Source organism: Nicotiana tomentosiformis, chromosome 12 (genome assembly GCF_000390325.3).
Source record: "Nicotiana tomentosiformis chromosome 12, ASM39032v3, whole genome shotgun sequence".
Lineage (NCBI taxonomy): Eukaryota > Viridiplantae > Streptophyta > Magnoliopsida > Solanales > Solanaceae > Nicotiana > Nicotiana tomentosiformis.
In genome coordinates, this window is record NC_090823.1 from 57,241,671 (window position 1) to 57,267,281 (window position 25,611).

At 38.7% G+C, this 25,611-nt stretch overlaps 1 protein-coding gene and 1 long non-coding RNA gene across 2 annotated transcripts; one reads left to right on the forward strand and one right to left on the reverse strand.

Annotated features, from left to right (window-relative positions):
- The first annotated feature begins 11,232 nt into the window (after positions 1 to 11,232).
- On the forward strand, positions 11,233 to 13,457 carry LOC104093991 (chlorophyll a-b binding protein, chloroplastic). The gene is made up of 5 exons (XM_070191979.1): positions 11,233 to 11,628; positions 11,725 to 11,910; positions 11,991 to 12,028; positions 12,285 to 12,799; positions 13,172 to 13,457. The coding sequence occupies exons 1-5, from the start codon at positions 11,573 to 11,575 to the stop codon at positions 13,187 to 13,189; spliced, it is 813 nt and encodes a 270-aa protein (XP_070048080.1). The 5' UTR covers positions 11,233 to 11,572; the 3' UTR covers positions 13,190 to 13,457.
- LOC108944737 (uncharacterized) lies at positions 12,616 to 24,848 on the reverse strand. Its single transcript, XR_001968849.2, has 2 exons — positions 24,226 to 24,848; positions 12,616 to 12,845 (listed from the first exon to the last, which is right to left on the reverse strand). It is a non-coding gene; the product is annotated as an uncharacterized lncRNA (long non-coding RNA).
- Between the last annotated feature and the right edge of the window lie 763 nt (positions 24,849 to 25,611).

A 25,611-nucleotide genomic window follows, 5' to 3' on the forward strand; every position in this document is an offset into this window, starting at 1 on the left:
TTATTGCATATAGGATAAGCAATAAATGTAACCTGGAGTTCGGTAGCATCCCTCAATAACGATAAATCAAAGTAAGAGTTATGGCAGTAAAGTCATACAGATGGATAAACGGATCTATGACAGAAGGTAGCAACAGTTACGAGATTAAAAGGATTCCGACTACAAGTCGTGGTGTGAGAAAGAAGCTTAAAGGGGGGAATGACCTGGCCCTTAGAATTATTCACAGAACAGTTGCTTAGATGATAAGGAAAGTACTAAAGTATTCAGAGGACATAAGTTATGAAAATGATAAGTATATTAGTCAATATTAGAGGACGAATGTTCCAAAGGGTGGAATGATGTAACATCCCGCATTTTCATATGATAAAGTTTCGTCGTAAGTTAATCGACGCAAGTTTGGGAATGAAATAATTTCGTGATAATAAGACTTATGCTATTTTAAACAAGTTATGAGTGAATTGGTGAAGGTGAGAGGGTAAGCAAATCGAAGAAAATAAATTTCGTCGAAGTTTGACATTTTGGGATAAAATACGGGCCGAGCGATAATACCCGATATTTATGGACTAGTACTATAAAATGTACCATATGACCAGGATAGTAGGATGTATAAAGTGTATTAAAAATAAGTAGAATTTTAGGTAATTTGAGACAATTCTTAATTATGCGGGTAATTGGTTAATTATCGGGTAGCGGGATATTACCTAATTAATAAATTGATGATTGGATAAGGTTAATATCCCCACCCCACCCCCACGTGGCAGCAAGCCACTAAACCAAACAAATGACTCTTAGTCATTTTTGGTTAGGTGGCAAAGTAAGGTATTAAGTGCAAGACACTTCATTTCTCATATTTGGATACAAAGACACTACAGAACGTTAGCAATTCTTTCTAGTTTTCAACAAGACTTCTTGCAACCAAACGATTCCAAGTAGAATTATTAGGACCTTAGCACCGTAAACTTTTACGGTTCTAAAGGAGTACGGTGCAACCTTTTCCAAGAATATCATACGGATTGTTTCCTACTCCAGGTATGTTAAGGCTAAGATATTCCTTCATTTTGCATGATCTCGTAATTACACAGGTTCGATAACGAGGTATAAAGAAAACATTCATGTCCCAGAATTTACGTATATTTTTCTAGTCTTGTAAGTTACAATATCTCCTTATCGGGATTTTATATTCAATTGAGTATTTCCTTTTTCCAGTCAAGAGAGCAGAAAGTCTATATATACAGTATTACAGTATTTTCATTACCATAGAGCTATAATCGATGGACAGGCCCCTATTGGGCAACCTCTGATCAGATGGTAAGTTATATACCGAGCCTACTGTGGCCGAGCGCCTATGGGCGAGCCCAATTGGTTGAGATATAGAGCGTAGTATGGCCGAGCGCCTATGAGCGAGCCTACTACAGCAAAGCAGTTATATATATATATACCGAGCCTACTACAGTCGAGCGCCTATGAGCGAGCCCAGTTGGTCGAGATACAGAGCCTAGTATGGCCGAGCGCCTATGACCGAGCCTTCTACGGTAGAGCAGTTTATATATATATATATATATATATATATATATACCGAGCCTTATAGGGCCGGACAACTATTTTACTTACTATATTGAGAGAGTTGAGTGAGTATCAGCAGGTAAGCATATCTTCAGATTATCTTTGACTTCCAGTTGCTTTTAGTTATTATATTATCAGTTCAGTTTCAGCTTTCAGTATAGTGCCTTACATACTCGGTATATTATTTTGTACTGACGTCCCTTTTCTGGGGGCGCTGCATTTGACACGTGCAGGTTCAGACAGACAGACGGGTAGACCTCCTTATTAGGTGTTGCCCAAGTTCAGCTTGATCGGTAAGCTCCATACCCTTCGGAGTTGCTGGGTCTAGAGCTTTACGCATGAATTTTCAAAGAAAAGTTCAAGAACCTCTAGAATTGCAACCAAGCGTCCGAATCCTATCAAACCAACTCCAAATGACACCAAATAAAGTCGCATTATGGATGAAACTTGAATGGTTGGACTCGTATTCGAATGGGTTGTCAGAATTTGTGAGTTTTTAGGGTTTCAGGGTGCGGGTCTGGGGTTGGATGTTTGGTTGACTTAGAGTATTTGGTTAAAGATTTGACCTTTATCGATTGGGTTTGTTTCCTATGGCATTATTTGATATTTTTGAGTTGCTTTTGGCTAGTTTCGAGCCGTTCGGAGGTCGATTCGTGCGGGATGATGCTTCTAGATTATCGATTTGTCTTGTTTGAGGTTAGTATCTTACCTAAACATGGTTGAGGCACTGGTTACCTGAGTTATTTGTGATAGCTACATGCTATAGGTGTCGCACATGTGTGGGGTTGAGCCCATGTGCATGCACTGAGGCTATGATATGCCTTGAATTGATTTCTAAGCTTCATATTGTGATATTTCTTATATTTGTACCCCTTTTGGTGAGCTATTTGAACCATGTTTTAGGATACATAGAGGTAAATCTCCTGATTGAACCTGATAATTGCTACTTTCGTGATGTAATTGCCTGATTTCGCCTCTGATGGCACACTTTGCGCATACATACACTTTAACATGTCACTTATACAAGTCCAAGAGTATGAGATTTGATGTTCATTGCTCCTATACATGTATTCTTGTATATCTGCTTCTTGTGTGATATGGGTTGGACGGGTGGCACGTGAATACACCGTGCGATTGTGATTATTGGCATGTGAAGCGGTTGTGATTATTGGCACGTAAATGGGTTGTGCGTTTGTGATTATTATCAAGTGAATATGCCCATACGGTTGTGATTATTATCACGTGAATACACCATGCAGTTGTGATTATTAGCATGTGAATACACCATGGTTGTGATTATTAGCGCGTGAATACATCACGTCGTTGATATTTATGGAATGTGAGTTTTTCGTGCAGCGTGTGGATAAGGATACATCTCCCTGGGGTCACCCTCTCATGTTTCTCTCTTGATGGTGTTCACACATTATAAGGAAAACTGGCAGTGTATGTTTTGGTTATTGAACGGGGTGCATTTTGGTTATTGTATTTCTTCTCTACTTGCAATTTTCCTTCGGTGTATGCATGATTTTGCTGCATCTCTTCTCTATTCGTTATCTCTGAGGTGTATAGAGGCCTTTATGCATATCTTCTCTTTATGCTACCTTACTTTATGAGATAAGACATGGTACATATCTTCTCTATATGTGAACATGTGTGACTTGGCATTCTTAATCATGCATATCTTCTCCATATGCTAGATTGTTAAATGAAACAGAGCATGTTACGTTGTCTTCATGTACCGAGGTGGCTTTATCTGTGATTTATGATTTGATAATATTATTGATGTGTACTTATGAGATTTAAGAAGTGAATATGTTATTAGCGAGTATCATTGATTATTCTTGCCTATATTACCTCGTCGAGGTTAGTTATGATACTTGCTGAGTACATGGGGTCAGTTGTACTCATAGTATATTTCTGCACCTTGTGTGTACATTTTAGAGCTGAGATGATGTGGATGACGGGAGTTGGCATTGAAGATGTACCTTCTTTCTGGATATAGCTACCACTTGTCCTTGATAATTTTAGATTCGTACTCTATTTATGTATATTCCAAATAGATGTTGTATTTATTTTCATACCGGCTTTATAAATCTAAAACTTAGTGGCTCATAACTTGTACAACTTATCCTTGGGTTATTGTATGGAAATTGAGTTAATTCACTTATTGATTTCTTATTATTTTCATTAGAGTTGTGTTGACTGTTGTTTGGCATGCCAAACGAGTTGGGTTAGGTGCCATCACGACTAGGTAGATTTTGGATCGTGGCAAGTTGGTATCAGAGCTCTAGGCTCAAAGGTTCTACAGGTCATGAGCAAGTGTCTAGTAGAGTCTTGCGGATCGGTATGATGACATCCATACTTATCTTTGAGAGGCTACAAGGCATCTAGGAAACTTCCCATCCTTCTTTCTTTATCGTGCGTATTGATTCAGCTTGAAGCATATATCTTTGATTTCCTTCCACCCACCCATATGTTATGTTGAGCACTCGGTATCAGCTGTGCATCGATGGCTTGTGATGTCATGGATGAGGTGCGAGATGTATTTTCTGTGTTGTGGAGATAGGCTAGTCTGGAGGACTTGAAGCCAAGTTCAGACCATAGCTTTAGCTCGGTAGTTTGAGTTGTGTGAGTATGTGCATTTGGACTTATATGTCTGATTCTGTCCCTAGGAGTGGGATTGATGGCTCAGTGAGTGGTTGGATAGCTATATGATGAGTATTACGTGAATGAGGACTATGCTCAGATGATTTGGATGTGACAAGAAGAATTTTCTTGAGGCGTAAAGGACTTTGGGTACTTGATTTCTGTCTTGATGTGTTGTAGTGTCTTGAGTTTCGAGTGTGTTGAGGGATCTTTCAGTTGTACATTTTTAGTCTGAAGTATATTTTTATGTCTTGTTGACAAGTTCAGACTCGAGAGAATTTAGTGATTGCATAGTGTTTGTGACCATGATAGAGCGTAAAGAGATGCCATTTTGAGGCTAAGCAAGTGGGTTATCTCCTGCGGGATGTTCTGAGGTTGTGTAATCCTTATGATATTTTTGTGAAGAGTCTTTCTACTAGTGGGTTATATGTGCTACAATTTGAATTCGGATTGCCTGAGTGAGTTCACACAACTGTCGCGAGGGTGAATAAGTGCTTGGTAGAAGATTTGAGGTACTTCATGACTGGTGCTACATGAGCATATGAACAATTTGGTTGAATTACAGTGCAACATTATGGCAGTTATAGAGTAAGGGTATTATGGTTTATCGAATATGATGTTTTATGTCTTCGAGGCAAGTAAGGGAGTCTGCTATCGACAATCACATTACATGGTTATGCGTTATATCAGTTTGGGTTTGAGGCACGTTTGTGGATCAATTATGACTTGAAGGAGGCTAACTTCGAGGATGGTGCGGGGAAAGAAATTTCTGAATGCATGAGGTACTATACTTTATGGGCATATGGAAATCTTGGAACGATTCGGGTTTGTTATTCTTGGTGAACGTAGTGTGCATAGAGTAGGGATTCACTCGGTTGCTGGAAGGTGAGGTTACTTCTTTAGGTGTTTGTGTGCTAATGGAGCACAAGTCGTTCACCTCATATTGGCAGTGCGTTGGATATTAGATCAGAGTGGGTGACTCTCGATAAGTCTCTAATGAGTTCAAGATTCATATGCGGTATTTGAGGATTTCCCAGATTTGTAAATGGCTAAGATCTGAGATTTGCATTGGATGGTATCGAGACTTGTGATATTTCTGTATCATTATTGATTCTACATTTCAGCATTTGAGAGGTTAAAGGAACAACGTCAAATTCACAGAAGGTCTCTTCAGAGTGGGTGGGTATCTCGATTGTGGTACTATTGGGTGTCTAATAGGGAATACAGTGGCTTATGGGTCTTAAAATGACGTGGTTTTATGCTAGTATCTCTTGAGGTGAGATTTGGGTTAAGGATCATAGATAGTGTACTGGAAAGGAGAAGTGTTAACTTGAAGGCAAGTCGAGAGGAACTCGAAGAAATAGGTCAGCTTGGTAGTGGTTTGGATCCATAGTAATGGAAGTGATCGGTTCTTTCGGTTTGGCAAGATATACAGCTGTTTGTGGAAATACTCTTAGGTTGGGAGATCTGTGTGACTTGGCTGAGTTAGAGAGATTCAGTTCTAATGATATAGTTTTATGCTAATGGGTTTCGAAGAGTTCTCGATAATTTCGACTATGGCTTGGGACGGATGTTTTCTACAGGTATGGGGAGTATATTGCGTGTTGTGATTTTTCTCCTGGATGGGGCCAAGTGGAAGGTTTCTGGCTTATGGGGTAACTATCCTACTTGTGATTCAAAATTGATAATGGGGTTCTCGTGTTTTCATATGATGGCATGATGGATGCGGTACGACGTGTGGGGCTGAGGTTTGCATGTATAAGGTTGCGGTTCCACTTCGAAGGGAAGGTCATGAGTTCTAGATAGCATAAACGGTTTAAGATGTTTAGAAGAATGCCAACACTATCTGGTATCACCTAAGAAGGGTACATATTTCAGAAGACGCACTGTGTTTTGACTTGCAGATGCTTGACTAATATTACGATAATCGTCGAGTTTTTGACTGTCAATGTTAAGAATTTGCTACGTGGTGCGGAATACTCATGGGAGTGTTTCTCATGAGATGATTGGGTATGAGAGATGTGTCAGTTATTTGGTGGAGTTGGGATCCGATATGGAGATTCTTGTATTCTAAGGATTTAAAGACTGAGTTTTGAGAGGTAGATTGTTCCTTGGTTGCGGACTATGAATACATGGCTAGAGTTAGACAGCTGATGGTATGTGTTATAAATAGGTTATTGGTGGCTTTTGGAAGTTTATTTACCTATTCATGGATAATCGGAGTTGATTTGGGGGCCCATTGGTAGGCCTAATAAGAATGTGTGTTTTATATCAGATCGGGTTTGTTTACTCCGCACAACTAGTATTGAGGGGTGTGACATCGGTTAGATCTGATCTTCTTCGTGTTCTGATATGTTCTATGTGTTACTTTTCTATGCTATGATGAATTGTGAGACTGTTGATCATTTACACACATGATGCGGTTCTGTCTGGGCCTTGTGGTGAAATTCGAGTGAGATGATTCTTGGGGTGTTGAATGGTGTATTGTGCTTTGGTTGTGGTCTTCCTGATTGTGGTATATTGTGTTATCCATTTCTTCATGATTGTGATCATTACGGCTCGATGGGTATTACATGTGGATCGGTATGTTGGATTGGGCTACGTGACACAACGGAGTGATATTGGGATATAATCCTTTATGCTTATTTTGTATGTTGTGTTTTCCTATATGAGATGGGTTCATAGGTTGAGCTTGCGGAATGGTTCTCTCATTTGATTCTCCTTTCATCATTGTTTGGCGCACAAATTGTATGTTATATGGCTCTAGGTGGTATTGGTATGGCATGTCGGTCGAGCAGCTTGTACTAGATGAGATGAGGCTAGTGGACCAGAAATGAGTGCTATTGGATTTGATTAAGGTAAGTTGGGAAGAATAATGTCATAAGTCAGATCAAAATTTGGCTATGGTTCTTGGCGAGCGAGAGAGCCCATGACTTGATGATCTGATGAGTGGTTATGAGTTTCTATATGTTTCTTTCATTGCTGGCAGTGTACGAAGGTTCAGAACAAGGTTTTATTTGATATGAGGTATGTCGTCGGTACCGGGTTTGTTATTGAGTAGCTATTTTGGTCGAAAGTTATTACTACGAGTATCTAAGTTATGTGGTATATCATGTGATTATATTTTGGAATATGGTTATGGCTTGATACAGCTGGTTCAGATTATATAGTACATAGATGCGAGAATCGGGTCTTATAATGAACTCCGTATGTTGGAGATTGGGTTCTAAGATTTATGGACTAAGGTTGAAGTATGGATCTTCAGTTAGGTTATGTTTTCGGGCTTATAGGGATTAGGGTGACATGGGATGACCATGGGTATGTGTATGGTGAACTTATATGGTGATTTGATGGCTACAGAACGACTCTTGGAACGTTCGAGGACAAATATATATTTAAGTGGAGGAGAATGTAATAATCCGACCGGTCATTTTGAGCATTTGCATTTCCGTTTGGTGGTTTGAGGTCGTGATTAGCTTCATATAATGTATTATGACTTGTGTGTATGGTCGGTTTTGGTTTTCGAGTGGCTTGGGATGGATTAGGAAGAATGATTCTCATTTTAGAAGCTTTAAGTTGGGAGAGTTGACCAAGTTTGGCTTTTGTATATTTGACCTTGGATTGGAGTTTTGATGGTTCCGTTAGGTCCGGATAATAATTTTGGACTTGGGCGTATGCCCGAATTCGTATTTGGATGTTTTTATAAGTTTTCGGCTGTATTTGGCGAAAGTTGGCAATTCGCGAAGGTGCTACCACGATCGTATATATCGCGATCACTACCAATCATTATCGCTACCACGATCACGAAGGTGCTACCACGATCACATCGGGTACGAAAGTTGGCAATTTGAGATTGGGAGCTCAGATTGTTTAGGTGATTTTTACCACTTGGATTGGGATAAGTGTTCTTGACTCGGTTTTAATTATTATTCATGATTCTATCTTTGAAATCTAAAAGAGAAATTGGGGATTTTTTTTGTCAAAAGGTTTCTAAAGCAAATAATTATGAATATCGATTCGGAGTCGGATTTGGATTAAACTTGTAAGGTTGGACTCGTAATGGGTTATCGGAATTTATGAGTTTGTTGGGTTCCGGGGTGCAGGCCGGGGGTTGACATTTTGGTTGACATTGAGTATTTGATTAAAGATTTAACCTTTATCGATTGGGCTTGATTCCTATGGCATTATTTTATGTTTTGGGGTTGCTTTTGGCTATTTTCGAGCCGTTCGGAGGTCAATTCATGCGGGATGGCTCTTCTAGAGTATCAATTTGGCTTGTTTAAGGTAAGTATCTTACCTAAACTTAGTTGAGGCACTAGTTGCCTGAGTTATTTGTTATAGCTATGTGTTATGGGTGGCGTGCATGTGCATGGTTGAGCCCATGTGCGTTCATCGGGGTACTATTCATGCTCGGAGTAGTGCTTAGGCTATGATATACCTTGAATTGATTGCTAAGCTTCACGTTGTGATATTTTTTATATTTGTAACCCTTTCGTGAGCTATTTGAACCATGTTTGATGTTACATAAAGGTTAATCTGCTGATTGAACCTGATAATTGCTTGATTTGGGCTATGATAGCACACTTTGCACATGCATACACTTTAGCGTGTCACTTATACCAGTTCAGAAGTGTGAGATTTGATATCCATTGCTCATGTACATGTATTCTTGTATATCTGCTTCCTGTGTGATATGGGTTGGACTGGTGGCACGTGAATACGCACTGCGGTTGTGATTATTGGCACGTGAATTGGCCGTATGGCTGTTATTATTGGTACGTGAATCGGTCGTACGGTTGTAATTATTGGCATGTGAATTGACCATGCAGTTGTGATTATTAGCACGTGAATACATCGTGCGGTTGTGATTATTAGCACGTGAATAAACCATGCGGTTGTAATTATTAGCACGTGAATACGTCGTGCGATTAATATTTATGGCACTCCAGTTGTTCGTGCAGCGTGTGGATTAGGATCCATCCCCCTAGGGTCACCCCCTCATATTTCTCTCTTGATGGTGTACACGCGGTATGAGGAAAACTAGCCAGTGTGTGTTTTAGTTATTGCACGGGGTGCATTTTGGTTATTGCATTACTTCTCTACTTGCAATTTTCCTTCAGTGTATACAAGATTTTGCTACATCTCTTCTCTATTTTCTAGCTCCGGGGTATATACATGCCTTTATGCATATCTTCTTTTTATGCTATCTTACTTGATGAGATAAGAAACGGTACATATCTTCTCTATATGTGAATCCATGTGACTTGACTTGCTTAATCATGCATATCTTCTCTATATGTAACCGATGAAGGATTATCTGGTATTTCACGCATATTTTCTCTACATGCTGGATTGTTAACTGAAATAGAGCATGTTACATTGTCTTCGTGTACCGAGGTAGCTTTATCTGTGATTTATGACTTGATAAAATTATTGATGTGTACTTGTGAGATTTAAGAAGTGAACATGTTATTAGCGAGTATTATTGATAATTCTTGTCTCTATTACCTCGCCAAGGTTAGTTATAATACTTGCTGAGTACATAGGGTCAGTTGTACTCATATTACACTTCTGCACCTTGCGTGCAGATTTTGGAGCTGAGATGATGTGGATGACAGGAGCTGGCATTCAAAATGTACTTCCTTTTCGGATATAGTTATCACTTGTCCTTGGTATTTTTTGATTCGTACTCTGTTTATGCATATTCCAAACAGATGTTGTATTTATTTTCATACCAGCTTTGTAAATCTAAATCTTAGTGGCTAACTATTCTTTGGGTTATTGTATGAAAATTCAGTTCTTTCACTTATTGATTTCTTATTATTTTCATTAGAGTTGTGTTGAATGTTGTTTGGCTTACCTAACGGGTTGGGTTAGGTGTCATCACGACTATGTGGATTTTGGGTTATGACAGTGAACCGCCAATTGTTCTAGAGGCAACTTCATCTATTAGCAGGCTTTAGTACAGTTTTTATTTTGAGCTGTGACCCGAATTTTATTCTTAGATTCCGTAGCTCCATCACTTGGTCTTTTCAGCGGGTTCATGGGATTTATTAAAATATATTTTTATGCTTCCGCATTGTATCTATATTAGTCAGATGAGCAATATTTCTCTCTTACCTTCTTCTATGTTTTTAGCATGTTTAGCTTAGAGGATTTGCCTTATGGGTAGTGGCTCATTAGGCACCCTGTCGTGACCTAGATGTCAGATTTAGGTCATGATAGAATTATATCATTCTCATAATCAAGATAAATTATAGTTAATTTTGTACTACAATCATTCCATCGACTTGTCCAATTCCATCTTAGATTGTGAACATAATATTTATAATTTATAAGAATCGATAATATAAGTAAGGGACACATAGATCTATTTAATTTTTTATTAGTATTGAATGTACAGTTATTTATAATAAATGTTATATCTAAATGATATATATATATATATATATATATATATATATATATATATATATATATATATCTACAATATGTGTATTAGTCGCTAACCAAGAGATAATTTTACCTTTGTTGACGCCAAAAAAAGGAAATCCCAATTTTCTACTTTCGGGAAATAAGGTTCAGAACACAACGATGCAAAGGCCTGAACACATACGTCTATTAAATCACGCTATTTTCTTCCCTGACTATATATTATGCCGTGTAAAAGTTTGGGTATATGTGGGGTTTGTGACACGCCGAAAAATATTGGAGAAGAAATGCAAATGAACTGAAATTTTAGGAATTTGGTTTAGTATTCCAACATAGTATGTTGGAGTTTCACTTCTATAAGTTCTGAACTCCGAACTCCTGCACAATGTACTAGAATTTCACAATGTAAAGAGTTTTCAAACTTCACTTATAAAAATTTCAAACTCTAACACACTTCAGTGGAGTTTTTCGTATTTCACTAGAGGTATTTTGTTAAAATGTTATTTTCGCATTAAAGAGTGACTAAATTTTAATTAGTTTTGAGACTGAGGCTATATATTGATAGCGGTATAAAAAATGGCAATCCGTCTATTCTTTCAGATAAAAGTTATAGTGTCAACACATGTAGGTGAATTGTCATAAATGCCCCCATGAAGATCTCAACTTACACAGCACAGAAAGGGACAGTAAAGCATATGAGGCCATTTGAACAAAGAATATGAACCACCAGATTTAGATTATTCCAGGTAAACTGAAGGAAGTGAAGGCAGAGGAACCAGATATTAGATTGTGGTTGCCACATGTCAATTCAAGCAGCCAATCACAGATTCGCCCTTTATCCATCAAGATAAGCCTCTTCTTCTTCATACAATATCAGCTTCTTCATACACACCACCAATTATTCACTGCATTCAAGGAAAAATCAACCAACATGGCCTCCGCCTGTGCTTCATCAGCCATTGCGGCAGTTGCATTCTCTTCTCCAAGGTAAGCCAAGTTTAAACAACACAAAAATATGAAATGTAGAAAAACTTTTTTGAAGTGCATTAACAATTATTCTTTGTTTGAATCATGAATCTGTAGTTCCCAGAAAAATGGATCAATTGTAGGAGCAACAAAGGCTTCTTTCCTTGGAGGGAAAAGATTGAGAGTAAGCAAATACGTCGCACCAGCTGGATCAAGATCGGTTGCTGTCTCTGCTGTTGCTGCTGACCCTGATAGACCCCTCTGGTTCCCTGGTAGTACCCCTCCTCCATGGCTCGATGGCAGGTCAGTCATAATCAAATATGACTCCACTTCCATTCATTGTTCTGGTGGAGCTAATTTCAAACTTAATTTTTGCTATGCAGCCTCCCCGGGGACTTTGGTTTCGACCCTCTTGGCCTTGGTAAGCCAAAATCATAATCTTGGTAGTTCCTTGAAATCATATCTTTCTTCTCTATGATATAGCATACTTATTCTAATTGAGTAATATCAAGGATTTAACCTATCTACGACTATCAGTGTATAACACTTTATACAAGTCTTAAGTCTAGTGTTGCTAAATCCACATTTTATGGATGGTTAGTTACCTGTAGCTATCTTTCAAATGACTAGATATTGTTTTACACTCTGAAATAACAACTGTTACTGATCACTGACAGCATCTGACCCGGAGAGCTTGAAATGGAACCAGCAGGCAGAACTTGTACACTGCAGATGGGCAATGTTAGGTGCTGCAGGCATTTTCATCCCAGAATTCCTAACAAAGATTGGCATTCTTAACACACCTTCATGGTACACTGCTGGTGAACAAGAATACTTCACCGATACAACCACTCTCTTCGTCATTGAGTTGGTACTTATTGGCTGGGCTGAGGGAAGAAGGTGGGCAGATATCATCAAGCCTGGGTGCGTAAACACAGACCCCATCTTCCCTAACAACAAGCTCACGGGCACAGATGTCGGGTATCCAGGAGGCTTATGGTTTGATCCTTTAGGTTGGGGATCTGGTTCTCCTGAAAAGATCAAGGAGTTGAGGACAAAGGAGATCAAGAACGGAAGGCTGGCCATGTTGGCTGTCATGGGTGCATGGTTCCAACACATCTACACTGGAACAGGACCAATTGACAACCTTTTCGCTCACCTTGCTGATCCTGGTCATGCCACTATTTTTGCTGTAAGCACCACTTTTCTTTTAACTCTAGCAACATACAACCTGAAACCTATTTTCTTGTCCCATGTTAGAATTTGCAGAATTTATGAGAAAAAGGACTGATTAACATTCTCTCTGAAGCACATATTATCTTATTTTATAGAGGACTGGAGTAACATTAGTAGGAGCAAGCACAACTTAACTGTGTTCATGCTTTTAAGCACACAATATTAGGATTAAACTACTACCACACAAGTAATACAATGCATATATATTTAGAAAAGTGAAGATCTTGAGGTTATTCTATATCACTGCATGCTCATGCAGAATGAAACTGAAAATAGAATTTCCAACACCAATTTGAGTAACTGACACTATTTCTGTTTTGTTCTACAGGCTTTCAGCCCCAAGTAAGAAGCAGGAGCGCCATTTGTTGGCATTGATGTGTTGGAGTGACACTCCGAAGATCTGAAGAAAGAAATTTTAGAAATTGTTTTCCAACTTAATGTTGTATCACTGCACTTAAGTTACTTCTGTGTGTATCTTCTGTAGAAAAAGATTAAGCAGTGTACAAATATCTTTGGGATCTCCTAAGTCCTAACAGCAGCAAGATATACTATAAAGACCTCACTAGGCTGCACCCATGAAATGATTCAAGATTTTGAATGCATTTCTACTCATAGATAGAGAGTAGATATTTAATATTAAGTACACAACTGGTAATTCCCTCCTCTCTTTGAAAGGCAAAAACAGGACATCGAAATAAGAAGACATGTTGTGGGGCTGCAAGAGCCTAAAGAAGACACAGAACTAATCTTAGGATGATTCATGTCTTCACAAAATTTTCTGGTTAGGTAATGATGCTTGCAATTTGAACATGATAAACACCAAATTGGATTTCTCAAATCGAACAGACCTCTGCCACTTCATTCCAAACAAATACCCCTCATGCATACATTAACTTTAACAAAGACACAGGTAATGAAGAAAGCTCAAGAATGGTCAGGTTTCTTTTGACTTAAGAAAGGAGTAACAGAAGCCCATATAAATCTAGCAACCATCTAATTGTCCTGAGAACCATAGCCCGATTGAGTTTCTAATATGTCTGTGTGAAACATACATGTAAAACATCTTATCTGTCCGCACAAAATCACTCGAAACATATGCTTCTTGAAAATAACAAAACAACTTCTATTCCATACTATTGCTGCTTCCAGTATTAATAATAACAAAATAACATCAGCAACAGCAAATGACCAATTCAGCCATCTTCAAGATAAGGGTTAAAATTTGACATGTTGACTGTATATAGTTTCATCAAGGACTCCGGGTAAAAAAATTAGAGACTTTCCACATTAAATATCATACTTTTTTAGCAATCAGATGACGCTTTCAATTAATTAAACAATATTGAAGCAAAAAAAGTTATATTTTCCAGGTTTCTGATTTTTTTTTTTTTTTTTGTTTTGATAGTCTACTAAGCTGATTGGTTAGTAGCTAATTTTTTTAAACTAAGAAAATAAAAGTCTTTACAAATGAAAAAGGAATATGAACTTGCAAGGGGTAAAAATTCTAGAACCAAATTGATGTAAGGGGATACCAATTTGATTTTACAAAATGTCCGAATAACATAAAAGTGATCATCCGAAATGTACATTATGGTGATCGTTGATGGCGTCCTTTGTCGTTGCATGAATCCATATGTCTGATGCAAACTTGCTGCCTTGTCCATTCCAAAAATTGAATTGTAAATTGTCCATATGAGGCTGCCATAGAATTCTCGCACGTGGGATTACACTGAGTTTGTTGTTGTTATAGGCTGCCATATAATAGCCATCTCCGCAACCCAGTATGTCCATATCTAGCCCATTCAACAAAGTAACAAATGAGTGCCCTTATCCACGTACAAAGATGAAACTTTACCTCCTTGTTGTGTTGCACAAAATATGTTCTGGTGGCCCTTATAATCTGACCACAATGTGGCCATATTTGCAAGCCAATATGTCCATGTTTGATGTTCAATGTTATATTTAAGAGAATTTTGTTCACAACATCCCCCTACATACAAGGATATTAAATACTACTGTTGAACTTACTCAAACTTAACATTCATGCAATGTAATATAAGAAGTTAAAAGGCAATTGAAATATTACAGTTGGATTCTCCAAGATGTAGTGGACAAGATTGGAATTACTCTTTTAAAGTGATAAGAGAATAGGCTGCTCTTAAATTCCACCTAAGGTGCCCCTGCTTTAGATGGACTGCCATACTGGAGGCCTGCTTGATGGTAGGCTATAATTATGTATTTTGGCCACTATTTACACTCTAATTCGCTTCACTTTACTGATGTTTGAGCGTTAAATGCTAGTAAATTATTCTGACCGAGTACTTTATACTTTGCAGGAGCAATTCCGGGCTACAATGAGGTTAGGGAATGTTTTTTTAGCTAATATGGAGCGTTGAAGGCCAAGTAAAAGCTTATGGACTAAATTGGGAGTTCGTTCGAGGATCAAAGGAGGATAGCACACTTAAAAAGAAGAACGAAGAAGAGTGCAGAAAATTGCCCAGGTGCGCGGCCGCGTATGTACCGCACACTGGGCCGCGCAAGTCAAGCAAAAACTGGCCAAAGTGCGCGGCCAGATGCGCGGTCACCTGCCCAGGTGCGCGGCCGTGCACGTCCTTCCGAGAAAAAATTTCCCAGGGCTAAAATTGTAATTCCGAGGGAGACTTTCCTTGACCTATATGAAGCCCAACTTGTCTAAAAAGAGGGTATCTTGGATTTTAGGAGAACTTTGGAGGGAGAAGAAGCACGGAAGCAACGGGAAAGCGAGATACTTGATCCAATTCACTCAATACGAAAGTTTGGTTGAATTTGGAAATTGTAATGTCTTCTTGTTCTTCTAATACTCTTGTTTTGAATACTTTCTTCGTTATAGAGTAATTCTCCTTAGGGTTATTGACGGATACTGTGAATTGATTATTGTTTTGGGTTTTACTCTATGTTAATTGCTCAACCTTACTGAATGAGTTATTAATTGAATTGCAAGATTTATTGTAGTTTTACTTTAATCGAAAGAGAACTTTGCTGCTATTTGCTTTGTACCATCTTAATTAGGTTGATTTTATGCCTCTTCTAGGTAATCGAAAGAGCCTAAGCAGGTATCGATTTACCCAGTTCAGGAGAATAACCGAGAGGTGTTCTTTGAAAGATCATTCATTCACTAATTTAGTGCATATATTCATAGGAATTGTCATTAGGTTAGCTAAAGGAATCAAATTTATTCGGAAGGAAAATTGGAATCCCTGAAGTAGCATGATCATCTATTGAACTCGAAAGAATCAATAGAAGGTAAGATTGAATTTAGCACAGAGTACCCAGAACAATAGTTGATCACATATCTTGTCATCGTCCTTGCCTCTCTCATTGATATTCCTTTGTTATTACTAATCATTCGGGTATCACCAGTTTCTTACAGCTGATAATCTTAGTTTATTTGTAGTCAATAATAACATAAATCAAAAAGTTTATTATCATGGATAGTGTTAAGCTGAAGAATTAGTAGAATATTATTGAAACCAATCCCTATGGAGACGATTTAATACTATACTATCTTTTACTAGCGAGCCTACGTTTTGTACACCGGTTTTGCGCTCGTCAAATTTTGGCGTCGTTGCCGGGGATTGGCGATTAATAGTGTTTAAATTAGTTTTCAGTGCAAATTCAAGAATTATTTTATTTTATTTTCCCTTTTTACGCTCTTTTCATCTGTGTGCAGGCAACAGGTTAAGTTCAGCGGTGTATGACTCGATCCTCTTCAAACGACTTGGTACCATATGACCTAGAGTTAGACAAACACCTGAGGCAGTTGAAAAGAGAGAAAGGATCGAGTGGATTGTTGTTGGGTCAGCCTTCAACTCAGGATAAAATGGTGAACAATAAAGAGATAGTAGACCTATCTGCCAAAGAGGCGGCTCAGCGACAGGAAGCACGGTTACCGGCTAAAGCGGCCCGCAGAATTGCTGATGAAACAGTTGATGGGGATCAAAGACTCAATCCCAACCGAATTATCAAGCATGCATTTGAAAATACAGGTCCTATGCCTGGGAAATTACTGGAAAATTATGCTAGACCGGTGTACAACCAACAACAGTCTAGTGTGTGGCCCCCACCCATCGATGCCAACAATTTTGAGCTCAAACAGGGAGTCATCCAGACCATTCATAATAATTGCATTTTCAGCGGCAAACCCAATGAAGATCCCAACAACCATCTGATAGACTTTGATGAAATTATGAACATATTCCGCTTCAATGGAGCATCACATGATGCTATATACCTCAGAGCATTTCCGTTCTCACTGAAGGATGATGCAAAGCAGTGGATGAGAAGTTTGCCTACAGGGTCAATCCGTACGTGGGAGGAAATGACCACCAAGTTTCTGGAAAAATATTTCTCGGCTGCTAAGACTGGAAGGATAAGGAAGGAGATTCACAATTTCAGCCAAGGCGAAGGAGAAATAGTGTTCGAAGCATGGGAAAGATTTAAGGAGCTGCTGTGGAGGTGCCCTCATAACGAAATAGAGCAATGGATGCAACTTCAGGACTTTGGGGATAGTTTAAACCCGTCATCAAGGAGATTGCTAAATAGTGCAGTTGCAGTCCCTCTAATGAAGAAAACTCCGGAAGAGATTGTTACTCTCTTGAATGAACTATCTGAAGATGCAGATCAATGGTCCACAGACCAAGGGGATCGAAGAAATTCAGCAGGGGTGCACCAAGTAGAATCGTCTGTAGCAATGCAGGCCCAAATTGCAGCAATGACTAAGGACATCAAGCAATTGACTATGGCTCAGGCACAAACTCAACCACAGGTGGGTTGTGACATCTGTGGGATGGACACCCTACACACGAGTGTCAAGCTACAACTGAGGAGGTCAACGCTGTCGGAAATTTTAATAGAGGAAACTACCAAGGTGGGAACAACTTTAATGTTATGGGTCAAAGACATACAGGTTTTTCGTGAAGTTCACCTAATGGGAGCTTGAACTCATGGCAGCAAAATAATCTTAGACCACCAGATTTTCAGAACCAGCAGAGGCAACAATACCAACCACCACAGCCAAATCAGTCAAATATGGAAGATCACATGAAGGCATTCATTAACAAAACAGATGAAAAATTCAAGATTCAGGGTACGGCTATTCGGAACTTAGAAAGACAAATGGGACAGATTGCAAAATTATTGTCTGAGAGGGCTCCTGCGACTCTCTCATCCGACACGGAAAAGAACCCGAAGGAAACAATAAAAGTTGTATCTCTAAGAAGCGGAAAAGTATTGACTGACCCAATAGTGAAGGCTAAATCAGAAGTGGTCAGCAAGCAGACTGAGACAACAGCAGAGGAAAAGAATGAAGAGCAAAAGAGCCAGAATAGCGGGGTACAAAAAGAAATTGAAGAAAGTAGACATATGCCAGCTCTACCGTTCCCTCAAAAGATGAAGCGAGAGAAACTTGACAAGTGTTTTGGGCGATTCTTGGAGATGCTCAAACAACTTTATGTGAACATCCCTTTCGCAGAGGTACTCACTCAGATGCCCGCTTATGCAAAGTTCCTGAAGGAAATCCTGTCTAGCAAGAGAAAATTAAAGGAGACAACAGTGGCCAAGCTCAATGCCCACTACAGTGCCATATTGCAAAACAAAATTCCCTAAAAGTGTGGGGACCCAGGAAGCTTCACCATACCATGCTCGTTGGGGAGTGAAAATTTTGACAAGGCCCTCTGTGATTCAGGTGCGTCTATAAATCTAATGCCTCTGTCTGTATTCATGAAACTGGAAGGTGAACTTGGAGTGATCAAATCAGTACCAGTGTCCCTACAACTGGCTAACCAAACAACCATTCTACCTGAGGCAATCATTGAACATATTCTAGTATGGGTAGACAAGTTTGTGTTCCCCGTAGACTTTATTGTGGATATGGAGGTGAATAAGGAGGTGCCTTTAATTCTAGGGAGGCCATTTTTGTGTACAGGTAGAGCCATCCTTGATATTCATGAGGGGCAGCTTATACTTAGAGTGGGTACTGAGAAAGTGGTATTCCAGATGAAGAGAATGATGAAATACCCCAGTGATGAGGTGTTTTCCTACTCATGTTTCAGGCTAGATGTCATTGGAGAGTTGGCTGAGAAGTATAAGTTTGACAAACTTATGGGGGATACTCTAGAGAGGTGTATTACCGAGTCTAGCACAGTGGATGATGAAGATCCGGAAATAAAGAAAGAGGATGAAGCTCTTGAAACGGAGGATCAAGTGGTTGATGAGGAGGAACTAAAAGAGGAGGCTTCTAAGCCCAATGTGGAATTGAAAGTCCTCCCCACTCACTTGAAATATGCTTTTCTCGAAACTAATAATTTTTCTGTGATTATTTCTGTTGATTTGACAGGTACACAGGAGCAAAAATAGGTGGAGCTGCTGTCAAAGCACAAGAAGGCCAATGGTTGGAGCATAGCTGATATTCAAGGAATCAGTCCAGCCATATGCATGCACAAAATTCTGTTGGAAGAAAATAGCAAGCCTGTAGTGCAGCCTCAATGCAAGCTGAACAAAAAACTGGAGGAGGTAGTGCATAAGGAGATCATCAAATTGCTAGATGCTGGAATGATTTTTCCCATCTCTGATAGCCAGTGGACTAGTCCAGTACAAGTTGTACATAAAAAGGGGGGCATGACAATGGTGAAAATGAAGATAATGAATTGATCCCCACAAGAACAGTCACCGGATGGAGAATATGCATTGATTATAGAAGGTTGAATGGTGCAACAAGGAAAGACCACTTTCCACTCCTTTTTATTGATCAAATGCTCGAGAAGGTGGCTGGACACGGATGCTACTGCTTCCTTGATGGGTATTCAGGCTACAATCAGATACCTATTACCCCAGAAGATGTTGAGAAGACCACATTCACTTGCCTATCAGGTATTTTTGCTTACAAGAGGATGTTGTTTGGGCTATGTAATGCACATGCCACTTTTCAAAGGTGCATGATGTCTATATTCTCTGATTAAAATGGGAAGTGTCTAGAGGTGTTCGTGGATTATTTCACCCTTTTTGGTGATGACTTTGAGGATTGTTTGATGAATTTGAAGCTCGTGATTGAACATTGTGAAGCAACTCACTTGGTTCTTAACTGGGAGAAGTGTCACTTCATGGTAAAGGAGGGAATTGTCCTGGGCCACAAGGTAACTGCGCATGGAATTGAGGTTGACAAAGCTAAGGTGGATGTTATTGCTAGGCTCCCTCCCCCGACTTTGGTGAAGAGCATAAGAAGCTTCTTGGGACATGTTGGGTTCTATAGGAGGTTTATAAAAATAATTCCAGCATTACTAAGCCGTTGACACAATTACTAGCGAAGGATGCCAAGTTTATTTTCAATGTGGGGTGCTTAAGAGCATTCGAATTGATAAAGGAAAAGCTTGTGAGTGCTCCTATTATGGTGACACCTGAATGGAGCCAGCAATTTGAGATAATGTATGATGCGAGTGATGTAGCTATGGGAGCGGTTCTGGGGCAACAAAGAAATAAAATGTTTAGGCCCATCTACTATGTAAGCGGGACATTGAATGATGCTCAAGTCAATTATGCCAGTACTGAGAAGGAGTTTTTTGCTGTGGTCTTTGCTTTTGACAAGTTTAGATCATACCTGGTGGGAAGCAAGGTGATTGTACACACTGATCACTCAGTGTTGAAATACCTGTTGAGTAAGAAAGAATCCAAGCCGCGTCTGATGTGGTGGGTATTATTTCTCCAAGAGTTTGACTAGGAAATAAAAGATAGGAAGGGCATAGAAAATCAAGTCGCAGATCTTCTATCTCGGCTTGAGAAACATCCAGTTGAAATAGTCGAAATAAGGGAAGAGTTCCCTAATGAGCAGATTGTTTCCATAGCAGCGGTCTCCGAAAGGCCGCCTTGGTATGCGGATGTAGCTAACTTTTTGGCTAGTGGATGGTTACCCCGTGACCTCACTCATGATCAAAGAAGGAAGCTTCAAGGTGAGGTAAAAAGTTACTTTTAGGATGACCCTTTCTTGTTTAAACTGTATGCAGATGGTGTGATTCGAAGATGTGTGCCTGAAGGAGAAATGGCAAGCATTCTATCACATTGCCATGATGGAGCAGCTGGAGGTCACTATGATGGAAATCACACTGCAGCAAAGGTCATGGAAGCCAGTTTCTTTTGGCCTACTCTGTACAAAGATGCAAGGGCGTATGTAGCTGCATGTGACAAGTGTCAGAGAGTAGGTAATATTAGCAAGAGGGATGAAATGTCGCTCAACTCCATTCTGGTATGTGAAATTTTTGACGTTTTAGGCATCGACTTCATGGGTCTGTTCCCAATGTCGCATTCTCATGAGTATATCCTAGTGGCCATTGACTACGTCTCTAAATGGGTCGAAGCAATTCCTACTAGGACCAATGATGCTCGGGTGGTGTGTGAGTTTTTGCGAAAAAATATCTTTACCTGTTTTGGGACACCTCGAGTGATTATCAGTGAGTAGTAGAGATTAAAAAAAAAACATAAAAGCTTAAAAATTTCGACTTTTCCCGACGATGTATATCATTCGACGGGTTTCTTGAGGGATTAAAATGGAAAGAAAAATGCAAAAATATTTTCTTGTGTAGTGAGTGTAATAATTCCCCTTTGGTTTTTCTTTGTGCCACGGTTCTTTTTTAAGGGTTTCGTTTGAACCGAGTGTAACTAGCTTTATTTTTTTGCTATGGTTTGAAATGAAAACAAGGTCTCTTGACTTCATTATTCCTTGAGAATAGTGAGTGCTCTAGTGTGACGCTTAGGATCAGCTTTTGACTCTTGTATAAGTGCCTTATGTTGTATGTTATTAACTTTTCTTAACTACTTTGACTAGAGTGTCTTGATGATCCAATCTTGAGTGAGTCATGTGCCATGTACATGTGAGGTTTGTTGTATTCTGTGCATTGCATTTGATATCTAGAACTTGCCCCATGTATTTGCAAAGTGAAATAGTAGTTTTGTTCAGTCTAGGAAGAGATATAGGTATTTCTTTGTTGAGCCAGTGATATTCTTTTACCACTTAATTATTATGTATCTTAGTTAACCCCTTTGAGCCTGTAATCCTATTTTGTTGGTAACTACATTACAAGCCTTACCCTTTTTATTTGAATTGACCATCTATTTGAACCACTTACCTCCTTTGAGCATTTAAAATTGTTATAAACTTTGTAAAAGTTGAAGTGTGGGGTAGTTGGTTTGGCTTTTGAGTGGAACTAGTGAATTAAAGAGAAAGGTGCAATGTTCTGAAAAAAAGTAAGAGTCACTTGTATGAAAAAGAAAAAGACAAAAAAAAAAAGAAAAAAAAAAAGTTGTATTGTTGTGAAAATAGTGGTGACTCTCGATGCAAATGAGCTTAAATAGTTGGGAGTTAATGTATATTGATGTAAAGGTGGAGTTATAGTTTGACATAAATATGGAGTTTCAACTTTTAAAGTGTATGTATTAAAGTGCTAAGGGAGAAGTAGTCACTCTTATATCTAAATATATCCTACCCAGCCCGCAGCCTACGTTACAACCAGTTAAAAGTCCTACTTGATCCTTGACTGAATGAGCTCAATTAGTAGAGTAGTACACTACGGACAAGCCTATGGTGCATATTTTGTGGCACATGAATATCGTTTCTCAGAGTAAGTAAATTCTTTCTATCATGAGTTCTTTATTGTTTTTGAATTTTATTGATTGTGGAACTATTCTCTTTTGTTATGGGAGGGCACTTGATTCATGAAGGAAAGGTAATTCTTGACCTCTATGTTAGAGTAAGTGAGTAAGTTGTGAATAATGTACGGTGCTTGTGAGTCAATTCTTGAGGTGAAGATATTACACTATTGTGCTTAGTTTATTTTAAATATTCTTGGTGGGATAAGTTAGGAAAGTCGCTTAGTGAGGTTGCGTCTATGTAAAGTGTAGTTTGATTGCTCGAGGACGAGTAATGGTTTAAGTGTGGGGTGTTGATGGTAGGCTATAAATATGTATTTTGGCCACTATTTGCACTCTAATTCGCTGCACTTTACTGATATTTGAGCGTTAAATGGTAGTAAATTGCTCTGACTGAGTACTTTATGCTTTGCAGGAGCAATTTCGGGCTACAATGAGGTTAGGGAGCATTTTTGAGCTAATATGGAGTGTTGAAGGCCAAGTAAAAGCTTATGGAGTAAATTGGGAGTTCGTTCGATGATCAAAGAAGGATAGCACACTTAAAAAGAAAAACGAAGAAGAGTGCAAAAAATTGCCCAGGTGAGCAGCAGCGTATGGACCGCGCACTGTGCCGCGCAAGTCAAGCAGAAACTAGCCAAAGTGTGCGGCCAGATACGTGGTCACCTGCCCAGGTGTGTGGCCGCGCACGTCCTTCTGAGAAAAAATTTCCCAGGGCTAAAATTGTTTTTTTTCAGGGGAGACTTTCCTTGACCTATATGAAGCCCAGCTCATCTAAAAAGAGGGTATCTTGGATTTTAGGAGAACTTTGGAGGGAGAAGAAGCACGAGGCAACGAGAAAGCGAGATACTTGATCCAGTTCACTCAATACGAAAGTTTGGTTGAATTTGGGAATTGTAATGTCTTCTTATTCTTCTAATACTCTTATTTTGAATACTTTCTTCGTTATAGAGTAATTCTTCTCAGGGTTGTTGACAGATGTTATGAATTAATTATTGTTTTGGGTTATACTCTATGTTAATTGCTCAACCTTACTGAATGAGTTGTTAATTGAATTGCAAGGTTTATTGTAGTTTTACTTTAATCGAAAGAGAAGTTTGATGCTATTTGCTTTGCACCATTTTAATTGGGTTGATTTTACGCCTCTTCTAGGTAATCGAATGAGCTTAAACAGGTATCTATTTACCCAATTCAGGAGAATAACCGAGAGGTGTTCTTCGAAATATCATTCATTCACTAATTTAGTGCATATATTCATAGGAATTGTCATTAGGTTAGCTAAAGGAATCAAATTTATTCGAAAGAAGAATTGAAATCCCTGAAGTAGCCTGATCATCTATTGAACTAGAAAGAATCAACAGAAGTTAAGATTGAATTTAGCACAGAGTACCCAGAACAATAGTTGATCACATATCATGTCATCACCCTTGCCTCTCTCATTGATATTCCTTTGTTATTACTTATCATTCGGGTATCACCAGTTTCTTACAGCTGATAATCTTAGTTTATTTGTAGTCAATAATAACATAAATCAAAAGGTTTATTATCATGGATAGTGTTAAGCTGAAGAATTAATAGAATATTATTGAAATCAATCCCTGCGGAGACGATTTAATACTATACTATCTTTGGCTAGCGAACCTACATTTTGTACACCAGTTTTGCGCTCGTCGCTGCTTGACTCAAGACAGCCTTTTAAAGTCATAAGAGAACCTAAAAGTGCCAGCCATCTCCTTCTCCATTGTAAAGTTGCAAGAGACATTTGGGATATGTCTTTGTGCATTATTAGGAGATAGTAGCGTATGTCCTTCAATGTTAAAGATGCTTATTCTAGCTGGGGACTCTGGCGAATTGGAAAATCCATTCAAAAGAATCTGGCAAATGGTTCCGGTGAGTATTTTTCTGGTGCATTTGGTCAGAGAGGAACGATAGATGCTTCGATAAGATCTCAAATCCTAACCACTCCTTAAAAGCTAGATATCTTTCATATTTATTTTTTTTTGCCGGTGTAACTTACAGTATGTACATATATTGACCAACCGATAGATTATGTTAGCTCCTTAAATATTATCTAGCAAATATCTTGTACTGGAGCTATTTCATTTTTACTTTGCATCCTCCGGAGGCTGTTTTAATGGAATTCCTTTTACTTCATCAGAAAAGAGATTAGGATGCTCTTAACAATAAGATTTAAAAATAAAAAAGAGAGATTAGACTGCTCTTCCTCGAGAGATGATACGTCTGACATTAACCGACAAGGATAAAGTTTCCTGATCATATTCTTTGAACAAAGAGGTTTCTTGAGAACCAAACCAAATTGCTCAACCCAACTCCTCTCAGAAAGGAAATATTATTCATAGAGAAAAAGAAATAGTAAATGAATCTGAAAATTGCAACTCGTAGTACTTCTCATGAAATTTCTAAATACCTATATTATATAATTTAAACTAATTAATCTAGTCTTAATTTGCTCAAATATTCTATCAAACTGACACTTACAATGGAGAGTGTCAACAAATTAGGATGGGCATAACTAACCTAAGAGCCAAACACATTTCCATTCAATGATGATTAAAGCAAGCACCAATATAATGATGATTTATAGCGAGTGAAGAATATCTTACATGCTCGGATTGCCATATTTTAACTCCACACAAAGAGAATAGTGTTGCAGGTGCTTTAAGGTAGTTGTATACGGTCAAAACCGGACTAGTCCCTTGCTTGACTAATCGAAACTGGAATATGATAGATTAAGGTCCGACCTCGAGTCATATCGAACTGGGGTGTGAAATTATATTGTCAAGCTCGAGACCCCGGGACCGAACAAAATCGAGATAAGGCGAGATTGAGGGAAACTTGCTGAGTCAGATAACAGAAAGGTGAAATATCCGCGATCGAGCGTAGATCACGGCGGAGATCTCGACATGTATCAAAGATAGGCCGATTAATTAAACAATCAGGAAATTTCCTACTTTATTTAGAATTATATCAAGAGTAAGACTCCCCTACTATATAAAGGGGATATGATCATTTGTAAACAGAGGACTTTTACGCAACATAAAGCAATACATTGTCTTTTTCTATCTTTCATTATTGTGT

Bases quoted from the DNA above. Each gene is read 5' to 3' on its own strand.
- LOC104093991 (XM_070191979.1), top strand. From the start codon at position 11,573: ATGGCCTCCGCCTGTGCTTCATCAGCCATTGCGGCAGTTGCATTCTCT. The intron at 11,629-11,724 runs GTAAGCCAAGTT...ATGAATCTGTAG, and splicing joins GTTGCATTCTCTTCTCCAAG to TTCCCAGAAAAATGGATCAA. The intron at 12,029-12,284 runs GTAAGCCAAAAT...GATCACTGACAG, and splicing joins TTTCGACCCTCTTGGCCTTG to CATCTGACCCGGAGAGCTTG.